The sequence below is a fragment of the Aspergillus sydowii genome (assembly GCF_001890705.1).
Source record: "Aspergillus sydowii CBS 593.65 unplaced genomic scaffold ASPSYscaffold_2, whole genome shotgun sequence".
In the NCBI taxonomy this organism is placed as follows: Eukaryota; Fungi; Ascomycota; class Eurotiomycetes; order Eurotiales; family Aspergillaceae; genus Aspergillus; species Aspergillus sydowii.
The window spans coordinates 3,642,142-3,663,278 of record NW_024467860.1 but is presented as its reverse complement, the minus strand read 5'-3'; the positions used below and the strand labels follow the sequence as shown (position 1 = coordinate 3,663,278).

Genomic DNA, 21,137 nt, shown 5'->3' with positions numbered 1-21,137 from the left:
CTAGACTCTGACAAAATAGCGAATAGGGGGCTTACGAAGTCGACAAATGTCCTGCTAACTATGGAATGTAAAACCTATCTCACTGAAGAGCCTTGTGCCTCGAACACCGTGAACACCATCAGACGTGTACATAGCAATGTTAGCACCATTCTGGCAGCCGAAGAAAGTGTAGCATACTGTGATAGAAGGAATTCCTAATCGAGGAATGTCATGCGTCGACCAAGTATCTTTCCCTGAGAACAATTGGGTCTTTTCGTCCAATTTTAGCTCTCGGGGGCTTTGGCGGCGTCAACAGCTGGCGCCATCGTGGATGTTATATGAGCGATACTGTCACTTAGATCTGACAGCAAAACATCATGGTATAAGTGGGAGATTTGGAGTAAATATAACCCTCACCTTGATTCCACGGCCCATACTCGCAACGCTAGGTATTGCTTGGTTGGATTCGATATAGAGAAACCCCAATCTTGCCGCAGCGCTTCTAGCCCTGGCAGTTTCCCCGTGAAGTTCTCCTCCAACTTCTACAAGTACTGTGTATTAGTCGTCATTACATGTCTGGGATATTTTATTGCATGGCCATGCTATGGCATAAATCCGTACATCTCCACACTGCGTGTTCCATCTTTTGTGCCTCCTATCTGGTGGCATATATATTGTTCGATACCAAAGCCACGAGAGCTCTCATTTAAACATGCAGTAAAGTTCGGGTGCCTGAAAGTCTCTGACCGTCAGACAACCACGACTTATTTATAGTTCCGTCGCCAAAGCTTATTGCCATGAACCGTATCTATTGTTCGATATGGGGGCCAGAAAAGCTACCTCAGAACTAGGCATGGGAGTACACATGGCAGAGGCGTGTGCAGATTTGGTGTATCCCAAGCCGAGATGCTCCAAGCGAATTTTGAATTTTGGGCTCGCGGATCCTCCTCCACTCCTTGCATATTCTCTTTTATTTCCAGACTTCCTAGTTATTCGAGAAATATTAGCGGTGGACATGGTATAATGACACTGGCCGGGTTGAATACAATGAAGCTCGCCCAGGTGGTATCCTCACTACTCGCTATGCTAACCCCAGCTGCCGCAGAAGAGGGTATAACAAACACACCATCATCCCAATTATTGCTGGGATATAACCCGTTTTAATACTGGTTACTGCAGAATAGTCCGAACTGCGTTATGTCCGGCTCCTTTACTAATGTAGGAATTTATCCAGGCTCGACATCGTGTATTCAAGGGCCTGCAGGGTGCGTGCTGCCCCTGTCTTTCTCGAATGAATGACTATGTAATATGGAGAACATTTCAGATGTCATTAACGAGTGGATTTGAATATTCGAGGGTGGAAAGACTATATAATCTGAAAATTTTGCCGACTCCGCCCAACTCCAATGTTGAGTGTACCGGATAAAGGTGGACTATCCTCCGGGTACCTGATTTATAAATAGATATATATACTTTGCCGATGGTCCTCTTAGCATTTAATATAGAACTTGACCGCGGGAGTATGCTCTCCACCACCTTTGGACCCGGAGACCATGGCTGCATCTTCAGGACACTACGAGGGTTCGATTGTGGGTAGATGGTACTGCGTAATGTAGGACAGCTCGACTTCGGCCTCATCGGCAACTAAGAGAATGAGATCATGTACCTAGAAGACTCGCAAGTGTGCCTTGGTAATCTAGAATAATGTCGTCGTCATTCAGGTCTAGATTCTGGGTTGGTGGACCGGGGACCGAGCTTAACCCGATTGGGAAGCGTGTAAGGCTGGGAGTTTTAGGCTAGATCGAGGCCGTCGTTGCAGACCATACTAAGGTTAACTTTAAAAATAGCGAAGTTCGGTTTTCAAAACCCTGTCGCGTTGATGAAGGGCAGACTTTATCCATGGGGACCGCTTGGCAAGAAGAAGGCCGCGCGGAATTTCCCAAAGGAAAGGCTACGTCCAGAAACGCCCCCCGCCTAATAAATGTTGCCTTTGTACAGCATTCCATCAGCTGCGTGGCGCCCAGGCGCAGTGGACGAGTCAGCTGATAAAATCGCGACACGAAAGAGCCCTTTTTTGCCGACAAAACTTGGGTGGAAAAGCTGGCGTTGCCTGTGTGAGAGGTGTATATGATTTGTAGTGATGCAGTTCCAGGCCCTGATTCGAGTCGAAGGCCATCGAAGGACCAGAAGGAGGGGGAAATCATCTCCATCTTTTCATCATCGCCAGGACCCGATGCAACCGAAGGAGTCTAGCGCTCCCGTGAGATCCGCGATCTATGCCTGAACGGGACAGGGACTACACCCGAAGAGGGAAAGTTCGGGCTTTATCGATAAACACCTTGGCCAGAGCGGAGCCCATCGTGCGTCAGCCTGGAGTCTCTCACGTCACTCACACACAGCCCAGAGGCGATGACTGGGAGAGAGGGCTGCGAGAAGTATGTCGTTGGTCTCTATTTTGGGCCTGCCCAGGTTATTTATCATCGCAATTGCTCCCGCGACTCTAAATTCCTCCTTTCACTCTACAACTCGCCCTTCCTCGCCAACCGACCTGTCAGACTGCCACCGCAAGTGACACATCTGGTCTATATACTTCCTTACATCAATAACCACTTAGGCCCCACCATCCCGTTCTCAAACGGTGCGTAAGGCATCACTAGTGTCCCCCATTATCACCTCCCACCTACTCCTTACAGACTTCGTCTGTGTCCAAAGACTCCGAAGAGATATACTTTTTTTTACTATTTTATTCGGCTTCCCCCCCCCTTCTCAAGTCTCGAGGGCAACGATGCATCGGTATTCAATGGATCATTATCAATCATATCCCATGTACCCCGGGGCTCGCAGTCCCAGAATGAGCATGGATTCGAACTCTTCGTTGGGCAGTAACAATCCTTACCAACGCTTTCTTTCGCCATCCCCCACCCGGTCATCTATGAGCTATAGACGCTCATCCCCAATCCCACCTCCGGATTACGATGACATTATGTTTGAAGCTCCTCGTCAGCGCCGTGGAAGACGTCGCTCTGGGCAACGACTTCGCCATTCCCAAATCGTCAGCCCCGATATCATCGACCGCTTAGACTCCGCAGCCTTGTTCTCTTATCACCACGAGGGGCCATACGATGCTGTCTATCCCGAGCGCAACAGGAATACGCGGGAAAGCCCTATTGGAGCCCTTCGAGAGTCTAACGCAGAGGCCCTCAGAGCAACTCCATACCACAAAATCGCCGACTCTATCAACCGCCAGCGCCCTCTTGACGGGGTTGCTTACTTCCCTCCCGGGCATACCGATCAAGAAGGCCAGACCTATGATTACGAGGAAGGCTACAATATGATGAATGATGCTGGCAACTTTTCCCGCGTTCCCCCATTCGTAAGTTCCCCCCTCTCCTAGTTTAACCCTTGTTTGATATTAGGGCAAAGTCTAACGTGCTCCTAGAAATTCACCGATGAAGATTTCAGAAATGATCCCTTCTACAACACCCCTGCTAAGCCCTTTGCTCCGATACGGAACGTTTTTCGACGGAAGCAAAGGGTCTCGGCCTAAGGGATCACTTTTTTTCAATTCAGTTTGTGCGGTTATTTCTATCTTCTCTCGTCACCTAGTGACTCCAATACCCATTTTGCAAGGAGTTGACGGAGTTTATTTGGACTATTATATATGTTGAGTTTAGTATTTACATTCTTGTAACCTTCGGTGTATGTATCGTTAACTTTGCGGTCTGGAGTACGAACGGAGCATAACTTTCAATCCATTCTTCTGCCACGAGCGAATAAAGACTTTGGAATGGGCAGAATACTCCGTCGTGCATTTCCAATTATCGATTCGACTGCATATTTATTGCCAATCTACTCTGGTCATTGAGGGATTAACTCTTTTAACTTTTTGCGCAGCGACTAGCGAGGAATGCATCCTGTAGTCTGTACAGGTACCCAAAATTCCGAATCAAGGGAGCCTACTACGTATCAGTGAGGAGCAGCATCCTGGGCCAAGAACCTCTGGAATGTGTACGTAGTCAGACTGTGCCCCGTACATCGCCCAGAGTCCCTGACTATCTATTCTGAGGACCATTGATTATTATTGGATTTATCTGGGGTTGTCAGATCTCGTGTGGTCTACTGAGTACTGGTACTCCGCATATAACGCGTCACACTCGGGTGGATCTTCCACTGCCATGCTGACCGCATGATGTAAGGTGAATGATCGTAACGGGCAGCGTGTTGAGTTGCCCCAAGTCAGCTCATCCAAGTACGTATGTAGAGAACCCTGGCTGGGCGTCCCTTCTGGGGCTTTGGCGGATCCTGGTGGCCTGACCAGTCTCTTCCGACATTTCCAACGGAATAATACGAATACTCGGGACCGGCGTAGTGCCAACGTGTTCATTTCCATTAGAAAAGTAAGCCGAACGGTACCTGCGGAAAAGTCGATCCGCAGCAGGATAGAGGACAAGTGTCTGAATTGACTTATTAAGGGCGAAACCAGGGAAAGTTGGGGAATGCTCTAGTGAAGCTATTAGTGAAGGGTGAAGGGGCCGTTTTTCACGTTGATTAATAATGGCGTCGGATACGGCGGAGAGACGCCGACTGTCTCGAGAAGGACGGATGGGCTTGTTTCTGCTTCAGATAGAGTGCCGTAATTCGTTATTTCGCGTCAATAGCGACTGGTTCGTGGTCTTCTAAATGAGTAGTACTTTGTAGAAGCGTGAACTGATCAATAGGTCGCCAAGAAATCGCCCGTTTATCAATAGAAAAGCGATCGGATGATCTCTCGGTCTCCCCATACAAGACTCCGCCACCAAGGACAGCTTGTCCACTTTCGAGCTGCCACTTCTTCATACTTTTGCCGCTGACTTTTTTCTCTTCCCTATCGAATCATCGCAACTGCCAATGCGACTTGCTTTTTGATATTAGACTCTCAACGAACCCTCCGGACCCCTGTGGCCACGTTCTGAGCTACTGCCATTCTTTCTTTCTTTTTTACACGTGAAGTCACAGCCACAACTATCAGGGTCCCTCGCTCGTTTCAATACTCGTGACTCGGTTGAAGAGTGTACAAGATAGTACTCCCCCCGGCTCATACCACGATTGCTTCTGCGCGCTTCGTCACAGCTCCGCCAAAATGCGCGCGGCGGCGAAAATATTCTACTTGGCTGTATTCGGCTTCATGAGCCTGGCCGGTGCTGATCAGCAATACCACAGCTATGACACCTGCGCGGTAGGCTACCCTATCTCTCCACCAAGGTGAAACCGCTTATTCTAATAAACCTCATTTCTCTAGATCGACCCCAAGTCCATGGTTTCGGACGCCTGCGTTTCCTACCACACAGTCGATTCCATCAACGACCAAGTCTACAGCCTCCTTCAATCCATTACGCAAGAAACGGATTTCTTCTCATACTACCGTCTCAACCTTTTCAACAAAGTATGTCCGTTCTGGTCAGATTCCGAAAGCATGTGCGGGAATATTGCGTGCGCGGTGAATACTATAGACTCGGAAGAGGATATCCCGTTGACGTGGCGTGCGGAGGAGCTGAGTAAACTTGAGGGTCCTAAGGCTGGCCATCCGGGCCGCAAGCAGCAACATGAGAGGCCACGGGATCGACCGCTACAGGGAATGCTGGGAGAGAACGTTGGGGAAAGTTGTGTGGTCGAGTACGATGATGAGTGCGACGACCGGGACTACTGCGTTCCTGAGGATGAGGGAGCTAGTGGGAAGGGTGACTATGTTAGCTTGGTCGACAACCCCGAGAGATTCACGGGGTACGCTGGAGCTGGCGCACATCAAGTCTGGGATGCCATCTACCGCGAGAACTGTTTCGTGAAGCCGACCCCGGAACTGGAACAGTCTTCCTTCTCTCCGATGGGTGGGCTTGGTGGTGGACTCCAGGCCGGCGGGCTCCAGGCTGTGCAGGATTTCCGAAACGTGCTTGAGAAGGAATTGAAACGGCCTGAGTTGCTGCCGCTGGATAATGAGTGTGTTGAGAAGCGGGTCTTCCATCGGCTCATTAGCGGAATGCATGCGTCTATCTCGACACATCTATGCTGGGATTACCTCAACCAGACAACAGGACAGTGGCATCCCAACCTTCAATGTTTCGAGGAGCGGATCCACAATCACCCAGAGCGCATTTCGAACCTTTACTTCAACTATGCCCTGGTGTCCCGTGCAGTGTCTAAGCTGCGGAAGCACCTTGAGGGCTACACGTACTGTCTCGGCGACCCGGTGCAGGACCGAGAGACCAAAGAGAAGATGTCGCTTCTGACATCCACTCTTGCGGAACGCCCCCAGATCTTCGACGAGAATGTCATGTTCCAAGACCCTAGCGCCCTAGACCTCAAGGAAGATTTCCGCAACCGATTTCGAAATGTGAGCCGACTGATGGACTGCGTCGGATGCGACAAGTGTCGGCTCTGGGGTAAGCTCCAGGTCAACGGCTACGGCACCGCACTGAAGGTTCTCTTTGATTACGACGAGACCAAGAATGGCGAGAACCCTCCTCTGCGCCGAACCGAACTGGTCGCTCTGATCAACACCCTGGGCCGCATTTCCCACAGCATTGCTGCGGTTCGAAGCTTCCACCGCGCGATGGACGTTACGGATGGTCAAGTTTTCGCTATCGCTGCAGGCTCGGGAGCACTGAAGGGTCACAAGGGTCAGACAGTTCGGCGTCTAGTCAAAGACGGTGGCTCAACATTCTACTACGAAGGAGGCACCGATGATGATTATCAGTATATCGTCAAAGATCGCCCTTGGGAGCGCACCCGGGTAAGGCGCAAGGACGACACTGTCATAGACGACATCAAGGCCGAGTTCGGCGTGGTACGGGATACTGCTCTTTTCATTTTGAAGAGCTGGTACAATATCCCCTGGACATTGTAAGTGCTGTCCCCCCAAAAGATCTAGGACATCAGTAGAGCGTGCCTTTTCTAACAGTACCCTGCAGCTGGGAACTTGGCGTTCTCGAAGTAAACCGTCTTTGGGCCTACTGGTTGGGTCTCCCAGTACCACCACGAACTTGGAGAATCCAACTCCCAAAGCAACGAGCTCGTGTGGTTGAAACGCACGAGGAATTGTAATGAATAACAGATTAATAATAGTGGCACTGGGCTTGTAGTTATTATTTGGATCTGGCGTTGGGTTGGAGTTGTGGACTATTGCATTACACGAGCTGTATATAACATGATAGAGATGTTCCATATCTATGACCATGCACAATAACATGATGAAATTATTTTATTTCGAGCCTCTGCCACCTATAAGTTCGAATAGGAGGACGTATACTGTATAGAGTACGGGGTAGCCGTCGGCAATGTGGAGGTCCTCGGAGCCTCGGCACTTCCGGCCACATGCGTTTCGCCATCGACCAACCACCACTGACTGCTCCACCGCTCCGGTCGGCTTTGTCACGTTCCCTCGTCGCCTTCATCTGTCCGATTCTTCTCCCCACGCTTTCATCCCCAGACCCAGGTTTTACCGATCTCACGATCTCAGGAGGCTCTGAATCTGAAAAGCCCTTGGGGTTGGTTTTGTCCTATCTGGATACCTCTTGATGCGGCACTGAGTTTTCGCTCGTGTTTCCATGGCGTCTGTTTCGCCACCCAAGCCGTGGGAGAGAGCCGGCGCTGCTGCTGGTAAGAGACTGAATAATACCCTCCTCCCCCTTTACGTGTTTTTAAAAGCGAACTCCTTCTCATAACTTTCACTCAGGCGCTGTTTCGTCGTCGCCCGCGACCACATCTTCCGCCATGGCCCCAGCATCGTCATCCTCGGCTGCTACCCCGACCGCAGCCACCTCCACAACAAGCGCAACCAGCGCCGCCCCCTCCTTACCCTCCCGACCTAGCACACTCAGCACCGTGGCGAACCAAAACGCCTCAAATTATTCCCCATACGGAGCTTCTCGATTTGGAGCGTCTCCGTACGGAGGAATCGGCGGTTACAGCAGTTACTCCTCCCCATACTCTCGTCTTGGCGGGATGGGGTCCATGGGTTCGATGTACGGTGGCTACGGTGGCTATGGAGGTATGGGCGGTATGGGAGGCATGTATGGTGGCATGGGCGGATACGGAGGGATGTACGGCGGCGGTATGCCCGGTGATCCCAATGATCCCAACAGTTTGACGAATTCTTTCGGCCAAAGTACCCAGGCTACCTTCCAGATGATCGAGAGTATTGTCGGGGCCTTTGGTGGATTTGCACAGATGCTTGAAAGCACGTATATGGCGACACATAGCTCGTTTTTCGGTGAGATTCGATATTTGTTCCGATCGCGAGAATTGACTTGGGGAACTAATTGTCTATAGCCATGGTTTCGGTGGCTGAGCAGTTCGGAAACCTGCGCAACACTCTCGGCTCCGCCTTGGGAATTTTCACAATAATAAGATGGTTTAGAACGCTGATTGCGAAGATCACTGGTCGTCCGCCACCGGCAGATGCCACTGCTCTCACACCGGCAGCCTTTGCTGCATTCATGGGCGGCCGCTCATCACTTCCAGATGGCTCGCCAGCACCACCTAAGCCATCAAGAAAGCCTTTCCTAATGTTCCTGGTTGCTCTCTTCGGTCTCCCGTATCTTATGGGCAAATTGATTAAGTCTCTTGCGCGTTCGCAAGAGGAACAGCGCCAGAAGATGATGATCGGGCCCAACGGCGAGCCCACACAGGCGGCTCTAGACCCGGCTAAGCTCGACTTCTGCCGGGTACTTTATGACTACACCCCTGAGTCACAAGAGACCAATGGCATCGATCTAGCGGTGAACAAGGGCGATATTGTCGCCGTGCTCAGCAAGTCCGACCCAATGGGTAATGCGTCGGAATGGTGGCGCTGTCGTGCCCGAGACGGCCGTGTCGGCTACCTCCCGGGCCCGTATCTGGAGACGATCCAGCGCAAACCGCAGCAGCAAGCAATCACGTCAGGCAGTGAGACTAGCAGCCGCAGCAACACGATGCAGGCGCACGTAACCGCAGAAACACCTGTGGCGGAACAGAAACCCCAGCTGAAGGGCAAGATGGGCGACATCTCGTCGGAGAGTTTCCAAAAGAGCGCGTTCTACTCATAAACCATTGTCCTCTCATCTCCGCTTTTCAAATTTCTCATCCAGTTTTACTCGGATTTATTACGAACATGGCCCATGATTTAGCATCACCACAACATTAGCCGTGGGATTGCCATGGCCCCAGCATTGGGCTGGGTAAATATGTCGCTTCTAATCGGACTTTCGGAACTTGTTTTCTTTATTCTTTGTTTCAGCGGCGTGTACAGAATATTTCTTATTTTTCATCTTCTTTTACCTTGTCCATGACAATATGATATCCAATGCTAGACATCATTATATCCAAAAGCAGATCGGAGATTTTAAGTCTACTCCTTCCAAGCACACTTTTAAGTGCACGTAGCCGTAACCGTAGTATCATGGTCTCAAGCCAATGTCTCTCCTAGCTTCTGAGGCTGAAGTAGACGTCCATCTCTGACTATGACGTACGCAGAAATATGATACACTGACTAAACAAGAAGTCTAGATTCCTCAACTACTGACATCCGCCCATTATTCCTCCCCGAGATAGTTTCGACGGGCCGGGACTCGGATACCTCTGCTCCATAATTTACTCCAGACTCCAGGAATACGGGGAGCCGGGAATACTTCGGCTACCGTCCCGAGTCCCGATTCACGTCTCTTACTCGCAATAATGCAAGTCAGCTGTCAGCACTCAGCAATCCAGCGGCTCATTGCGCTCGTTCAATGCGAGCTTAATCCTCCTGACACTGGGACTGGCAGCCGCGACTCCAATTGCACCCATCCATACCCCAGTTGGTATTTGGTTACCCACTGATTGACGCGATAAATCTGAAGCCCCTGCGCAGTGCGCGCGTTATAACTGGGTTTGCCCTAAGTTTTGTCCAGGTATCCCGGATAATCAATTAGTAGTTGATCACTCGGGTGTGGGAATTTTGATAGACAATAATGTCCATAATTGGGTATTTTCATGCAGTCCACGTACGGGTATGGTCGATAAATATGGAACCGCCTTCTCCTTTCTCCCCTGGGAGCAACTGTAAGTATATCACTATCCGTATACTGGTCCTCTCAGTAGAGCCGCGGCTCGGCTCGGGAAACCTGCCAAGCCTGTCATGTCGGATGAGGTGTCCGCGTTCGTATAAGCTTCTTAACTAATCCGCGCACTTCGCGTTCCCGCATTTAGGGAAGAAACAAGCCACCCGGCTGGTCACAATAAATTACCTGTAAAGTTCGCGACTCACAAAGCCACTCCCGTGACCTCGACTACTCAGCTTGAGAGGGCGAATGAACGACAGACAAGTTACTACATCAATTCATCGACATTTCAATTCCGACCTGAGAAGCTAAAGCCGATCACCCACCTTAAAAAAGCCACAGATTGGCCAGCTTGCGAGGATGATTACCTTTGGGCCTTTGGGCGGGGTGTCGTTCATTTGACTTCGCTGAGGTTGAGCCAATTAGTGCAGGATATGCGTTGACTCGTAAGTAGACACTTGAGTCAGTTGTCGTGGGGGCCAAAATATGGAGTCCTCTTTGGGCACTCGCACTCGCAGTCTCGCACTGCTCGTGCAGTTCAAACTTCAACAAGGTTGTTTCAAATAATTGCGATGTTGAGTTCGAGACAGTTCTGGGGGCAGACTGAAGATCTCCCAGGAATGAGGAATGCTTATTGGGCTTTGTTTCCTTAGCTTGATAGTTAGTATCTGGCGGCGTGGCCTCACGCCTCAGCGGGTGAGAAGGGATTAGTGGCCGCCGTCTCTTCTGCTTCGTGGTGTTGAGCCTGGTGACTCGTGGGATATCGGGCGGGATGGCACGGTGGAGGCGTTGGGTATGCTGAAGATTTTCTCTTCCTTGGGTGAAGCTAGAATTTGCTTGAAGATGAAACTCTTTTCAATTTTTTAAATATTTAGGTAACGAGATATATAGAAAATTAGTATGCGATGTATAAAGTACTATATATGGAATGCAGATTGCCCGGATATCAAAAGGTAACAACGAAGTAAAAGAACAGAAACGAAACTAGGCGTCTCCGTATAAGTAGTAAATAAAGCAAGGCGGAAAAGAAAGTGGCATACAGATCGTGCATATGTCGCATAAGGTGGTTTAGTTCAGTCCGGATGATTGGGTTCAGTCTCGAGGTTTGCTACGGCGATATGAGGGCCTCATCGCATCGTCGTCCACCATTTCCGGTGCAGTTTTTCTGAGTTGGTTTGCTTTGGCTTGGTTGAGTGGCTGACTAGCAGATTCAACTAACGGCGCGCGCTCGCGTCCATTTCAACGGGCGGGCGCTGCGCGTCTGCGCCGGCGTCCATTTCTCGAGCATTCTCACTTCCAGGCAACTCGGTCAACGCAACAGATCCAGTTGTAACAGACGATGCCAGAGGCGCGGTCTTGGTCATTGGCGGAGCAAAATAACCCTCTTGGCCTTGAGGGATGTGGTTGCCTTGGCTATATCCATCGCTTGGAGGCGGATAGTGGTTGATATTGCTATAGCCACCAACAGTCCCAGGCCCGGCAGCTTTGCTGGCCTTTAGAGCTCTCATATGTTTCCAGAGAAGGAAGGCGAGCGCGATGATAATAAGACCGCCTGCGCCAACACCGACGCCGACTCCGGCTTTCGCACCCGTTGAGAGAGTGCTACTGTTGCCCTCATCTGGGTCAGCGTCGTCAGAGTTTGTTTCTGTAGCCGCAGGCGTACTGGAGGCTGAGGTTGTTGACGTTGGGTCGGGCGTTGGTGAAGGTGTTGCAGACGATGAGGTAGAAGGTCTAGGGTCGAGGTTGAATTTAGCAGAGGAGATTTCCTGGTCGTTGGTACCCCAGGAGGCATCAGCGGGAAGGAAGCGGAATGTCCATTCTGTTGAGGCTTCAATGTCGCTGTCGTCGAGGTTGATGGCCCATTCGTAGCTCGTTGTCTTGTTGACATCCACGCCAGCTTGGAGAATATTAGATTTGGTTCACTTTATTAGATGGACAGAAAAGACATACCTTCGAGCTTACGAGTATAACTTGTCCCCGTGAGCCATAGATCTACATTTGAGACATCGCAATCTTCGCAGAAGAAGGCAAACTGTGTGACGAGATCGGGATCCCAACTGACTTTGATTGTGGTCCCTGCCGTGTAGGTGGTGGTGTAATCCGGGTATTGTGGTGATACCCACAGATCCTGTACTGTTCCTGCGGCCTCCACTAGAGGTAGGAAGGCCAAAGGAATCACCTGGACGAGATTCCAACGCATCTTCGTCAAGGTGAGTGAGGTTCCAAGTGAAGCCAACAGTCAACACAAGTGGGAACTCACAGGACTACAGGAGGCTGCAGATCGGATTATGAGTGAGAGTGAAGAAGGAATCGTGACTGCGAGTCCAATTTCCTGCAGCATCAGCTTAACGCCTGTGGCTGGCCCAGAGAATTTTCGACAGACAAATTGGGGGCGATTACCATGGCAGTCGGGTCGCTAAAACCACTAGACCATGGACTAAGCCATATTGCAGGGTTTTAGGACCAAGCTACGGACCACTGAGCGTTGCTTCACTTTACCAAAAACAGAGGCTTTTCAGGTCCATCATTCAGCTCTTGCAAGTCAACTGGGTCCTTTCGAGGCTCTGGCTTCATTTCGAATCAGCGCGGCCGTTGTTTGATGCAAAGTGGATTTAGTGGAGTGTGATTGAATTGTTGACAGCAATGCGAAGTGGAACTGGATGGAGAATTCTTGTGAGTTGGGCCGTTCACCCCCTAATAATAGACCCTGAGATAACGGCTCGAGAGTCGAGGCTCAGCTTCAACCATGTTGAAACAACGCCTTGTTCTTCTTCAATCCTGCCTGCCAGTCAGCTGGATCAGTCCATGTCCTGAAAATTAACTCGCATTGTTAGCCCTGGAGCGTGACTGTAAATAACCCCAAATCTTCGGCTTGGATGGTGGAGGGAAGGGTGTTCTGTGTTGTTGTTTTCTTCGCGGAGACTGCGGGCCCCCAAGTCAATGCCATTATTCAGCACAACACCATTGTGTGTCTACATTATTGTTATTGCTCCTCTCCCGGGTCTCTCGTACCATCGACTCATCGGCCATCCACTCTGTATAATCAAGAGATGTGGTTGTTTGCGCCACCATCCTGCGTCTCAACTCACAGCCCCTGCCGGGCTTAGATTCTTGGATGAGGTGACTCGCACTGCTCGATGAACAACTGAGTTCAGTTATTACAGCCTTGGTCATCATCCGTCTTCACATTCGTGTTCACATTCACAATACAACCGCGGGGGTGCAACCAAGCAAAGCTGTAGTCACACACGGCCACAAGCCAGTTATACATCTGTTGAACTAATAATGCTGCCTGGGAAAAAGGGGAAACACAAGGTGGTATCTTCTGAAGTGCTTTGGAGGGGTATGGGGAAGGCCCCTGGGTGTTTGCCGGCTTGATTTCCCTTGTCCGATCTCTCGGTAAATAAGAACAACAGAAAACCCAGTTGGAGGCGATCGAAGTTCAATCAAGATACAACCGACTGCTACGAAAGCCGAGGTGGCAATTGAATGGAGTGGTAGAAGCATTGCTTTGGAGATCGTGAGTTCCCGCCCGGGATCTAAGACATTATTGAGTTCAACCTCAATCAGCTTCCTTCGCTTACCAGGTGGAAAGTTACGCTATCCTGACAAGGTTTGACGGCTTCTTTTTCCGATCTCCGTCCCTGAATCAGTTTTGATCAGTGGGACGCGATGGACTGGTCTGCTGGATTCCACCTCTCTTCCTCGCACTTCGAATTAGGGAAGGTAGGTCGAGGTTCCCCGCGTGCTTGCTCTTGTGGTGGCTTGGTGTTGTGTGCGCCTTGGATCGCCAATAAAAGTGACACGAGTATGCCTTCCATGCAGCTCTGTCCGACCAGACGGAAAGGAGGCGCAGGATGTCGCAACTCGCATTGGATTCCGGGATCGCTAACACCGGATTTCTTGTGTTCGCTGCAGGTCCGCCTTGTAACACAGGCTAAGTCTTCGTGCTGAAGTGTATTTCCTGTTTGGTGGCGTGCCCTTTTTGTTACTATTTTGTTGGTTGTTCCTTGGATTCTTAGTGCTGCTTCTGGAACCCATCAGGGACGACAGCTTATGTTTGTTTGCATCCTCGGGCTGGTTTTCAAGGGGAGATTGGGCTGATCAGCCAGTTTGTTGATCTGTGCCTCAACCTTACTTGAGTACAGATCCGATCTGATAGGCTGCCCTGTTGCCTGATTTGGTGTTGCGGTCGGAGACTCGAAAGTATATTTCCACACGGGGCCAACGATACGTTGATAGCGGTTGTCACCTGTCAATCAGAAGACAAGCCATGGTGGGTCTTGGCTGACCGGTTTGATGCCCATTGGAAATCGCAACAAGGTTGTGGCTTCCAGATCTTGGACGTCAATCTCTTCTTGCAGCTCGCATCGCGGGATGTCGCTAGCGAGTTGTGGATGTGCTGTAATCCGCACCAGAATTCGGTCGCCGTCCAGTGGAGGCTTGTGTAAAGACATTCGGCCTGTCGCGGTTTGTCGATCCTTCCTCCCACTCCTAGTCACCAAGGGGCGTCAATCTTCGGCTGGAGGTCGATCAAAAGACCTAGACCCTAGGCCGATTGGAGTCCGCCAAATCAGTGCCCAACGCAGGAGTGCCTGGCGACGCACTTTACGGAGAAAGATTTCAAGTGCGTGATAGCGTAAGGTAGTTTACCGCCATGCGATCTGGGTCGGATAACAGCTCTTGGATCGTGGGTTGGTTTTGGCTTTGTGCGGATGGTGGAGGGATGGATATACTATAGTGAAGACCATTAGATAAAAGGGTATCATCCAAATGAAGCAAGTAGTACACCGTAAAGAGGTAAATAATTTGACCTCAGCTTCGTTTCATCTCATCATCTTTTTTGTCCTTCTGCTTCCAGAACCTACAATCAAGCAGTCTTCCAAATACATTCAAAAGCCCATACATGCTCTATAATCAACATATCCTGGAAAGGTAAGAAGGGCAAGAAGCTGAGGTATAAGTCATGAGATGTCGAGTACTGACCCTTCACGAATAAATGATAACGTTACAGAGCAATAGCAGACCAATGGGTCGCAACAGGACTTTGGCCTAGAAGCAAACATAAAAGGGAAGAAAAGAATAGTAGATGATTTCCAATCTGGTTGTACCATCGAGGTAGACAATAATTCATATCTTCTTGCAGTATTCTGGACTGTTCAACAGTCCCATAGTCAATGTTGCTGCTGTTGGCCGGGTTCATCAGCCGGATAGAGCCCGGCCGTCGAGTTATCGAGCCTTTCCCCGAGCTCCAGAAGCTTAGTTTGAAAGTTAGCAAGAGCTGCCCATGGATCGTCGGATATTGGAGACATCGTTTCGATGGGCCTGGGGGTATCGTTTGTTGAAGCGGTCGGACTAAGAGTGATCGGAAGGGATTTGGTTTCGTCAAGTTCAGAATCGGGAATAGAATCTAAACTATCAACTGAATGATTCTCTTGATTAATGACGACTCTTGCGTCACTGGGACGCTTGAGGGAAGGAGTCTTACAGGGATGCACATGATTGTCTGGATGAGGAGACAGCGTCGTCGCTCGTTCGTCGGGCTCTGGAGTATAGTAACTCATATCCGAAGGAGTTGCTGTTCCATAGTTAACAGCCACACCAGGCGAAACAGGCCGTAAGGACATACATGGGTCGGGACTGTCTCGATGAGGTTCGACAGGACGGGGCTCGTTGTTGTCCCAGTTCGTCCCGTATCTTCGCACGAAACGAGCAATGCGTTTGGTGTCGACTTTCTGGCCAGCCACTCTGAAGACAGTTTGCTTGCCCCTCGCAGCCCTCTTCTGCTGCTTGCGAATCATGATATTGACTTCCTTGGCTTTGATATTCTTTCGGATGTTCCAGGCCGCTAGGCGGTCTTTATATTGTTTTTCTCTGAAAAGTGTTAGGATAATTACAACCCTAATTATTGGATAATGGGGGGAAAGAATGCAAGTGATTATGAAACACGAGAAGAGGAAGCCAGCAATTACGAGTATAGTTTGGTATGGGAAAGCCAACATATGGGTTGGGGACAGTAAACCCGGGGGAGGGGCAGTGAGGCAAACAAGAACACAACGACAACAAAAGAAACGGGCGAACAGACGATGCAACGAAGCTGTGATTGCGCTCCATGATTCTCTTGACATCTTTGAGTTTCAGCTGATCATCGCGATAGAGTTGCTCGATGATGGGACGGAACTTGTTCCAATCCTCCGATCTGCGCGGACGGAATAGTGAGGGAGCGGCTGGCGAGGAAGAAGAAGTAGGAGTGGGAGTAGAGAGACTGGACGAAGGGATGGAACCTTCCATCATGAGCGGCTCGCGGAGCGTAGACCGTCACTCATAGTCTGGATTAGATCTCACGAGGGAGAGACAGTGACGGCAGCAGCGAGTGTATATGAGCCTTGACGTAGAGGCGTGGATGAAGGACGAATGGGGGAATGAAGTGAACTAAAATGAGGAATAAGGTGGGGGAGGCAGCAGCGACAGAAACTTATTATGTAGTCAGAGAGTGAGAGAGACGGCGTGGTTGAGGTGGTCAGAGCAGCAGAGCAGACGACGACGAAGAGCAGCAGCAGCAGCAGCAGCAGTTGGCGATGATGTCGTCGGCAGTGACAGTGTTATTAATATTAATATTGTAGAGCGAGTACACTTCGAGAATAGCGAGCAGAATATCGAAGAATAACACCAGAGATCCTGCCGTCAATAATAGCACCCGAGTTATGCATGCCCTCGCTATTTTCTTTTTCCCCTTTTCAATTTTGCTTCTGCTTCTGCTTCTTCCACATTCTCTGCTGAAACATCCCACTGACAGCGGTCGACAGTTGGAATTCGACAGTCAAACACACACGACAATTCGTCGTACTTCTACAGGCAACCGGCGGTTCGCTTTTCGCCGCCGGAAACAAGTCAGCGACGGGCGCTAGAGAAAGTACGAGTCGTGAGTGTGGAGATGGTGGATGAGGAATGGCGACAGTCTGCCTGAGTCTCTGACTTAGCTCGACTAGTGCGCTGCCTTTTGGAGCGACTTGCTGCTGGATAGCTTCATGGGTGCTTCCCCGACCAATCAGGCCCCGCCTGCAAGAGGTCTGTGTGTACTTTTGTCCCCAGGCTTCGTACTTCTCGTCGTCCATCCTGGTTGTCTCCCTTGGGTCCCTGCGCTGCGCGACACCCGCAAAAAGCAAAGCTTCCAACACGATGCAAACAGCACAATAATGAAGGATTCGACCGCGCCCAGCAGGGAATCTGAACCTCGTCGAGCGCAACTCTTCCAAATCATAAATTACGAATAAGGTATATTATGATCTCCGACCAACCGTGCAGGAGCCCCAGCGTGCGCCATTTCTGCAGGTGCAACTTGACAACTCCTACCATCCCAAGCTTAGTAGCGCTCTCAACGATCTCGCTCCTCGCTCGCCCGGTCAAGACGGCGGAGATTCCCTTGAGAGCTCGTTTCTTTTTTCTATTCCAATTTTATTTTAACTTTTCCCCTTTCAATTTTCCAATTTTGGAATTTAGCTTTTCGTTTCTTTTTTGCCTCTGGCCTGACAGCATTCTTGATATTGACAGGGATCGGACGATGAGATCTCACCTGCCTGGTGGTTCGACTCGATGACTCGATGTGCGGACCGCGTACAGTATTCCTGCCCGGAAGGAGGGAAGCAAGCATCTGCACGAAGTACCTACTATGTACCAAAGGGTGTACACATCTGAAGCCGGTACTTTTTTCGGGGACGCACAGCAGTAGCCAGCAGTTCAGTTGACGACCTCCCGCCGCGCCCTGTCTGTGTATCGCATTTCACCCTCGATGAGCTGGTTGGTTTAATAATCCGAGGCGCATTGGAGGGCCAGTCGGCACCACCGTTGTTGTTCCTGCGGCTCCTCATCATGCCTGTCAGTGTCAGTGTCAATCTGGTCGGGTCTAATCTGGTCCCGGAGCACCCGCGGGCCTTGCGGACCCCACTACGTACTGCCTCAAAGCTCCGCAATCTCATTTGCTTTGGTGCTTTTGATGGCCATCTTCTGTCGGCTGAGCTGTCGCTCTCCAAGTTCCATCACGATCTCAACGGCGAGGAGGCCAACATAATATTAATGACTGATTATTGATCGGTGAGTTGGGGGGTTGACAAAAGTTACCAGGGGGCCTGAGCTCTACCAGTGGCGCCAACCCGATTGTTTTTCTGGTGCATCTTTCCTTTTCCTTTTTATTTTATTTTACAATATATTAAGTACGAACTAACGACGGGATAATAATACCGGTTTGCCTCTTATTATTATTGACCTCAGATTAACTCCCCAGGAAGCTCCGTGCTGGAGATAGGGAACTTCGGCCCGTAAAGACGGTGTTCTGTAGCAACATTTAGCAAGATTACCAGCGTCTCTGCTACTGCGACGAGCCCTGCCCTGTCCGGACGTTATCAGCTGCAATATAAATCCCACCTTCCAGGACAAGTCTCCATTAAGGAGCATCACAAGGGGTTCCAGTTTTCACTTTTTTTTAAAAAAAAAAATAAAAATAAAAAATTATTTAATAATAAAAAAAAAAAAAAAGCCCCATCCATCCCGCCACGTCGCCCGCCTTTTCCCCAGCGCCAATCCAGCCAATGCCAGCCCTTGACAACTCTGGAGTGACTTTTTTTTGCATCCGGCCCAAGGTACTAAACTACTAAAAAACTACTAGGAACAGATGCACTCCTGCATGCCTCATTGCCAAAAGGAGTCGGGTTGATTAATTAAATTTGCGATGCAATGGATGTGAATCAGGGCACGACTTGTTTTTAGCTTTTGTAAACCCATCGATGAATCATTTTGAGAATCCTTGTGAAATAAACACATTGAATATCAAGAGAGATAGCCTTGGGCAGCACATACCCAATAATGCGGAACCAAACCAACCGGCTTGCTTCCAGCAGTCGACCCGCGTTGCGGGATACTACTGACCGGTTTCTGACAGATATGTGATCTGTTGGGGAAGAGAAGAGGCATGTCAAGTCCGTAAGGCAGGCCAGTGATCTTGGACTGCACAGAATGTAGGATGTAAAGCTGCAGTGCCTCAGGTTGTCAGGGCGGGAAAGTCAGTGGTGGGACCTCTGTAGTCCATAAAGAGAAAGACCTATATCGGTCCAAAAGAAGGACCCTTCTCTGCTCTTCGCCATTCACTCTCGTCGAGCGGTCAGTTTGAGGGACGCGTCCAGACTCGGTTCCCCCGGACTCGAGTCCCACAGCATGCGCTCCGGGCGTATGGAGCCCATGTCTCCATGATGGAATATGGAAATTGCGACTCCGCTGCGCCAAACGACAGAAACGTGCCCTAAAGCGGTGGCTTCATGACTTTGGGCTGAGCCGGAGATGCAGACTGGCCCTGTGGGGTATTCCTCTCATCGGTTGACCATTAAAGCGCAAATTGAATGGATGAGACATCGAAGAATATCTGGATGAGGCGCAAGGGATGGCGTTAGTTATATATCTAAACTTTCGCCAAGTCTCAGCCCTGGAAAGTGAGACCCTTGAGTGAATCGGGAGGTGACAAGACGCAGAGAAATTGTCATCAATTGTCCTTACGGGTACATGATTCCAAATTATGCTGATTCTAGAAAATGGGGATGGTAGGTTGGTGACTTGTAAGAAGGTCGCAAGAATGGGTCGCCCTGGCGGCGTCGGTTTTCCTGCTGCCACATTCCCGGGTAAGCGCTCTCGTGGCTGACGTGTCAGTACCATCCGTTTCGACCATGACTCTATTGATATGCTACGACATTCGGATTTTAACGAGGTTGTAAGGATAATCGCAAAACTTGAGTATAATAGTATTGCGTGTCGAGATACCGAGGCCTCAAGGCGCTCGCTGGAATACCTGCGTCAAAAGTACCGCAGCCAGAGAAAGAATTCCAAGCCAAGATAATAGGTATCTGTGATTACTGTATGGCTCAGAGTACTCCGTAATCTTTCAAGTTTCGCCCTCAATCACTGGAAATGGCACCTCGGGGGGCTGACCGATGCCACTCCATTCCGGAATGTGGTTTGTGATGGAATGTCGGCTCTGGCGCATGCCTCAGTCACGAACAATACGAAAATCGTGAGACGAAATGGGGTGGGACGTAGTCACAAGGATCGTTGGCTTCATTGAGGAGAGACGAATTGACTCAGGTGCCTCGTGTGGCCGGGAGCGGCCCGAAACATTCTTGGTTGACGTGTAGGATCAACATGGTAACAAAAAAGGATCCGGAATTTCAGATCTTGGTTGCATGTTGAGTCGTTGACTCGCGCAACGGGAGACCCGAGGGCATGGATCCGTTCCGCAGACTATCCGAAGAATTGTGGCTGCATTATCTGACTCTTTGTTGTTTTTTTTGTTTGTTTAGCTGTGGGTAACGCCATCCTTCCTCTGCCCCTTTTGATTTCTTTTTCCGGGACCCCAAGAGTGCGGAACGATGGCCAGCACGCAGCGCGCAGCGTGTCGCTAGCCACCGACTAATGAGACAGCCGACCGCGGGCGTGGGATGATAGGAGCGAGCCATTACGAAGTGAGGTGCATCCGCAGGTTTCGGAGCATTGCGAGGAAAAGTGGTTGAAGCAGCCTGGCATATGGAATCCACTGCATCTTGCTTACTGGTGTCTTGACTGCTGCTGAACTTGAATTGTTCCAACTTCTGTCTGAGACAGTCTAAATGATGATCTCCCGCCGGCGGTTGTTGTCCTTCGGTTACCCAGACCAACCAGGTCGATGAGCCTATAAGGAGAGCCATAAGGCGGGACTCCGATCTGTTGTGTTCGCCGCTAGCTCTTGTTATTTGAAACTTTAGCCACCAAGCTCGATCATCCTTCCCAGCCCATATCATTCTCCGTTAAAAGCAAGATGCTCGAATATTAAAGGCGCCCTCACGGGGAGCCGGAGAAAGACAAACCGAAAGAAATACATCGTCATCGGTGGACCATCGCCTCGTGGGGTGCGCTGTTGATTACGCAGTGTCGCGAGCAAGGAACCCTATTACGTAGCAATCCTATGCTAATTCAGTTTGAACGCCGGGCAAAGAATATGCAAGCGCGATTCGTACGGTACTTGTGAGCCTGGGCGGCGAAACTCGGCCCAAAAGACGATGGACCTGTGAGCTAAAAACAAGTACTTTG

General features: G+C 50.2%; 5 protein-coding genes across 5 annotated transcripts; 3 read left to right on the top strand and 2 right to left on the bottom strand.

The window, feature by feature from the left end:
- Positions 1-2,764: 2,764 nt before the first annotated feature.
- On the top strand, positions 2,765-3,526 carry ASPSYDRAFT_28718 (uncharacterized protein; the record flags this gene model as incomplete). The annotated part of the gene is made up of 2 exons (XM_040844551.1): positions 2,765-3,352; positions 3,419-3,526. 2 exons carry the CDS (start codon positions 2,765-2,767, stop codon positions 3,524-3,526), a joined length of 696 nt encoding a protein of 231 aa, XP_040706918.1.
- Positions 3,527-4,801: 1,275 nt separating this feature from the next.
- Positions 4,802-7,231, top strand: ASPSYDRAFT_41847 (ER oxidoreductin). Its single transcript, XM_040846351.1, has 3 exons — positions 4,802-5,194; positions 5,258-6,857; positions 6,914-7,231. The coding sequence occupies exons 1-3, from the start codon at positions 5,099-5,101 to the stop codon at positions 7,054-7,056; spliced, it is 1,839 nt and encodes a 612-aa protein (XP_040706917.1). The 5' UTR covers positions 4,802-5,098; the 3' UTR covers positions 7,057-7,231.
- Positions 7,232-7,382: 151 nt separating this feature from the next.
- Positions 7,383-9,347, top strand: pex13 (peroxin PEX13). The gene is made up of 3 exons (XM_040846350.1): positions 7,383-7,611; positions 7,688-8,224; positions 8,284-9,347. Exons 1-3 carry the CDS (start codon positions 7,560-7,562, stop codon positions 9,036-9,038), a joined length of 1,344 nt encoding a protein of 447 aa, XP_040706916.1. The 5' UTR covers positions 7,383-7,559; the 3' UTR covers positions 9,039-9,347.
- Positions 9,348-11,245: 1,898 nt separating this feature from the next.
- ASPSYDRAFT_55783 (uncharacterized protein) lies at positions 11,246-12,231 on the bottom strand (the record flags this gene model as incomplete). Its single annotated transcript, XM_040849090.1, has 2 exons — positions 11,246-11,928; positions 11,982-12,231. The coding sequence occupies 2 exons, from the start codon at positions 12,229-12,231 to the stop codon at positions 11,246-11,248; spliced, it is 933 nt and encodes a 310-aa protein (XP_040706915.1).
- Positions 12,232-15,205: 2,974 nt separating this feature from the next.
- ASPSYDRAFT_145479 (Clr5 domain-containing protein) lies at positions 15,206-16,325 on the bottom strand (the record flags this gene model as incomplete). Its single annotated transcript, XM_040841522.1, has 3 exons — positions 15,206-15,453; positions 15,520-15,905; positions 16,117-16,325. 3 exons carry the CDS (start codon positions 16,323-16,325, stop codon positions 15,206-15,208), a joined length of 843 nt encoding a protein of 280 aa, XP_040706914.1.
- Positions 16,326-21,137: the final 4,812 nt, after the last annotated feature.

Coding starts and splice junctions, on each gene's coding strand:
- ASPSYDRAFT_41847 (XM_040846351.1), top strand. CDS start 5,099: ATGCGCGCGGCGGCGAAAATATTCTACTTGGCTGTATTCGGCTTCATG. Junction 5,195..5,257: donor ACAGCTATGACACCTGCGCG/GTAGGCTACCCT, acceptor TCATTTCTCTAG/ATCGACCCCAAGTCCATGGT. Junction 6,858..6,913: donor CAATATCCCCTGGACATTGT/AAGTGCTGTCCC, acceptor CTTTTCTAACAG/TACCCTGCAGCTGGGAACTT.
- pex13 (XM_040846350.1), top strand. CDS start 7,560: ATGGCGTCTGTTTCGCCACCCAAGCCGTGGGAGAGAGCCGGCGCTGCT. Junction 7,612..7,687: donor GAGAGCCGGCGCTGCTGCTG/GTAAGAGACTGA, acceptor ACTTTCACTCAG/GCGCTGTTTCGTCGTCGCCC. Junction 8,225..8,283: donor GACACATAGCTCGTTTTTCG/GTGAGATTCGAT, acceptor AATTGTCTATAG/CCATGGTTTCGGTGGCTGAG.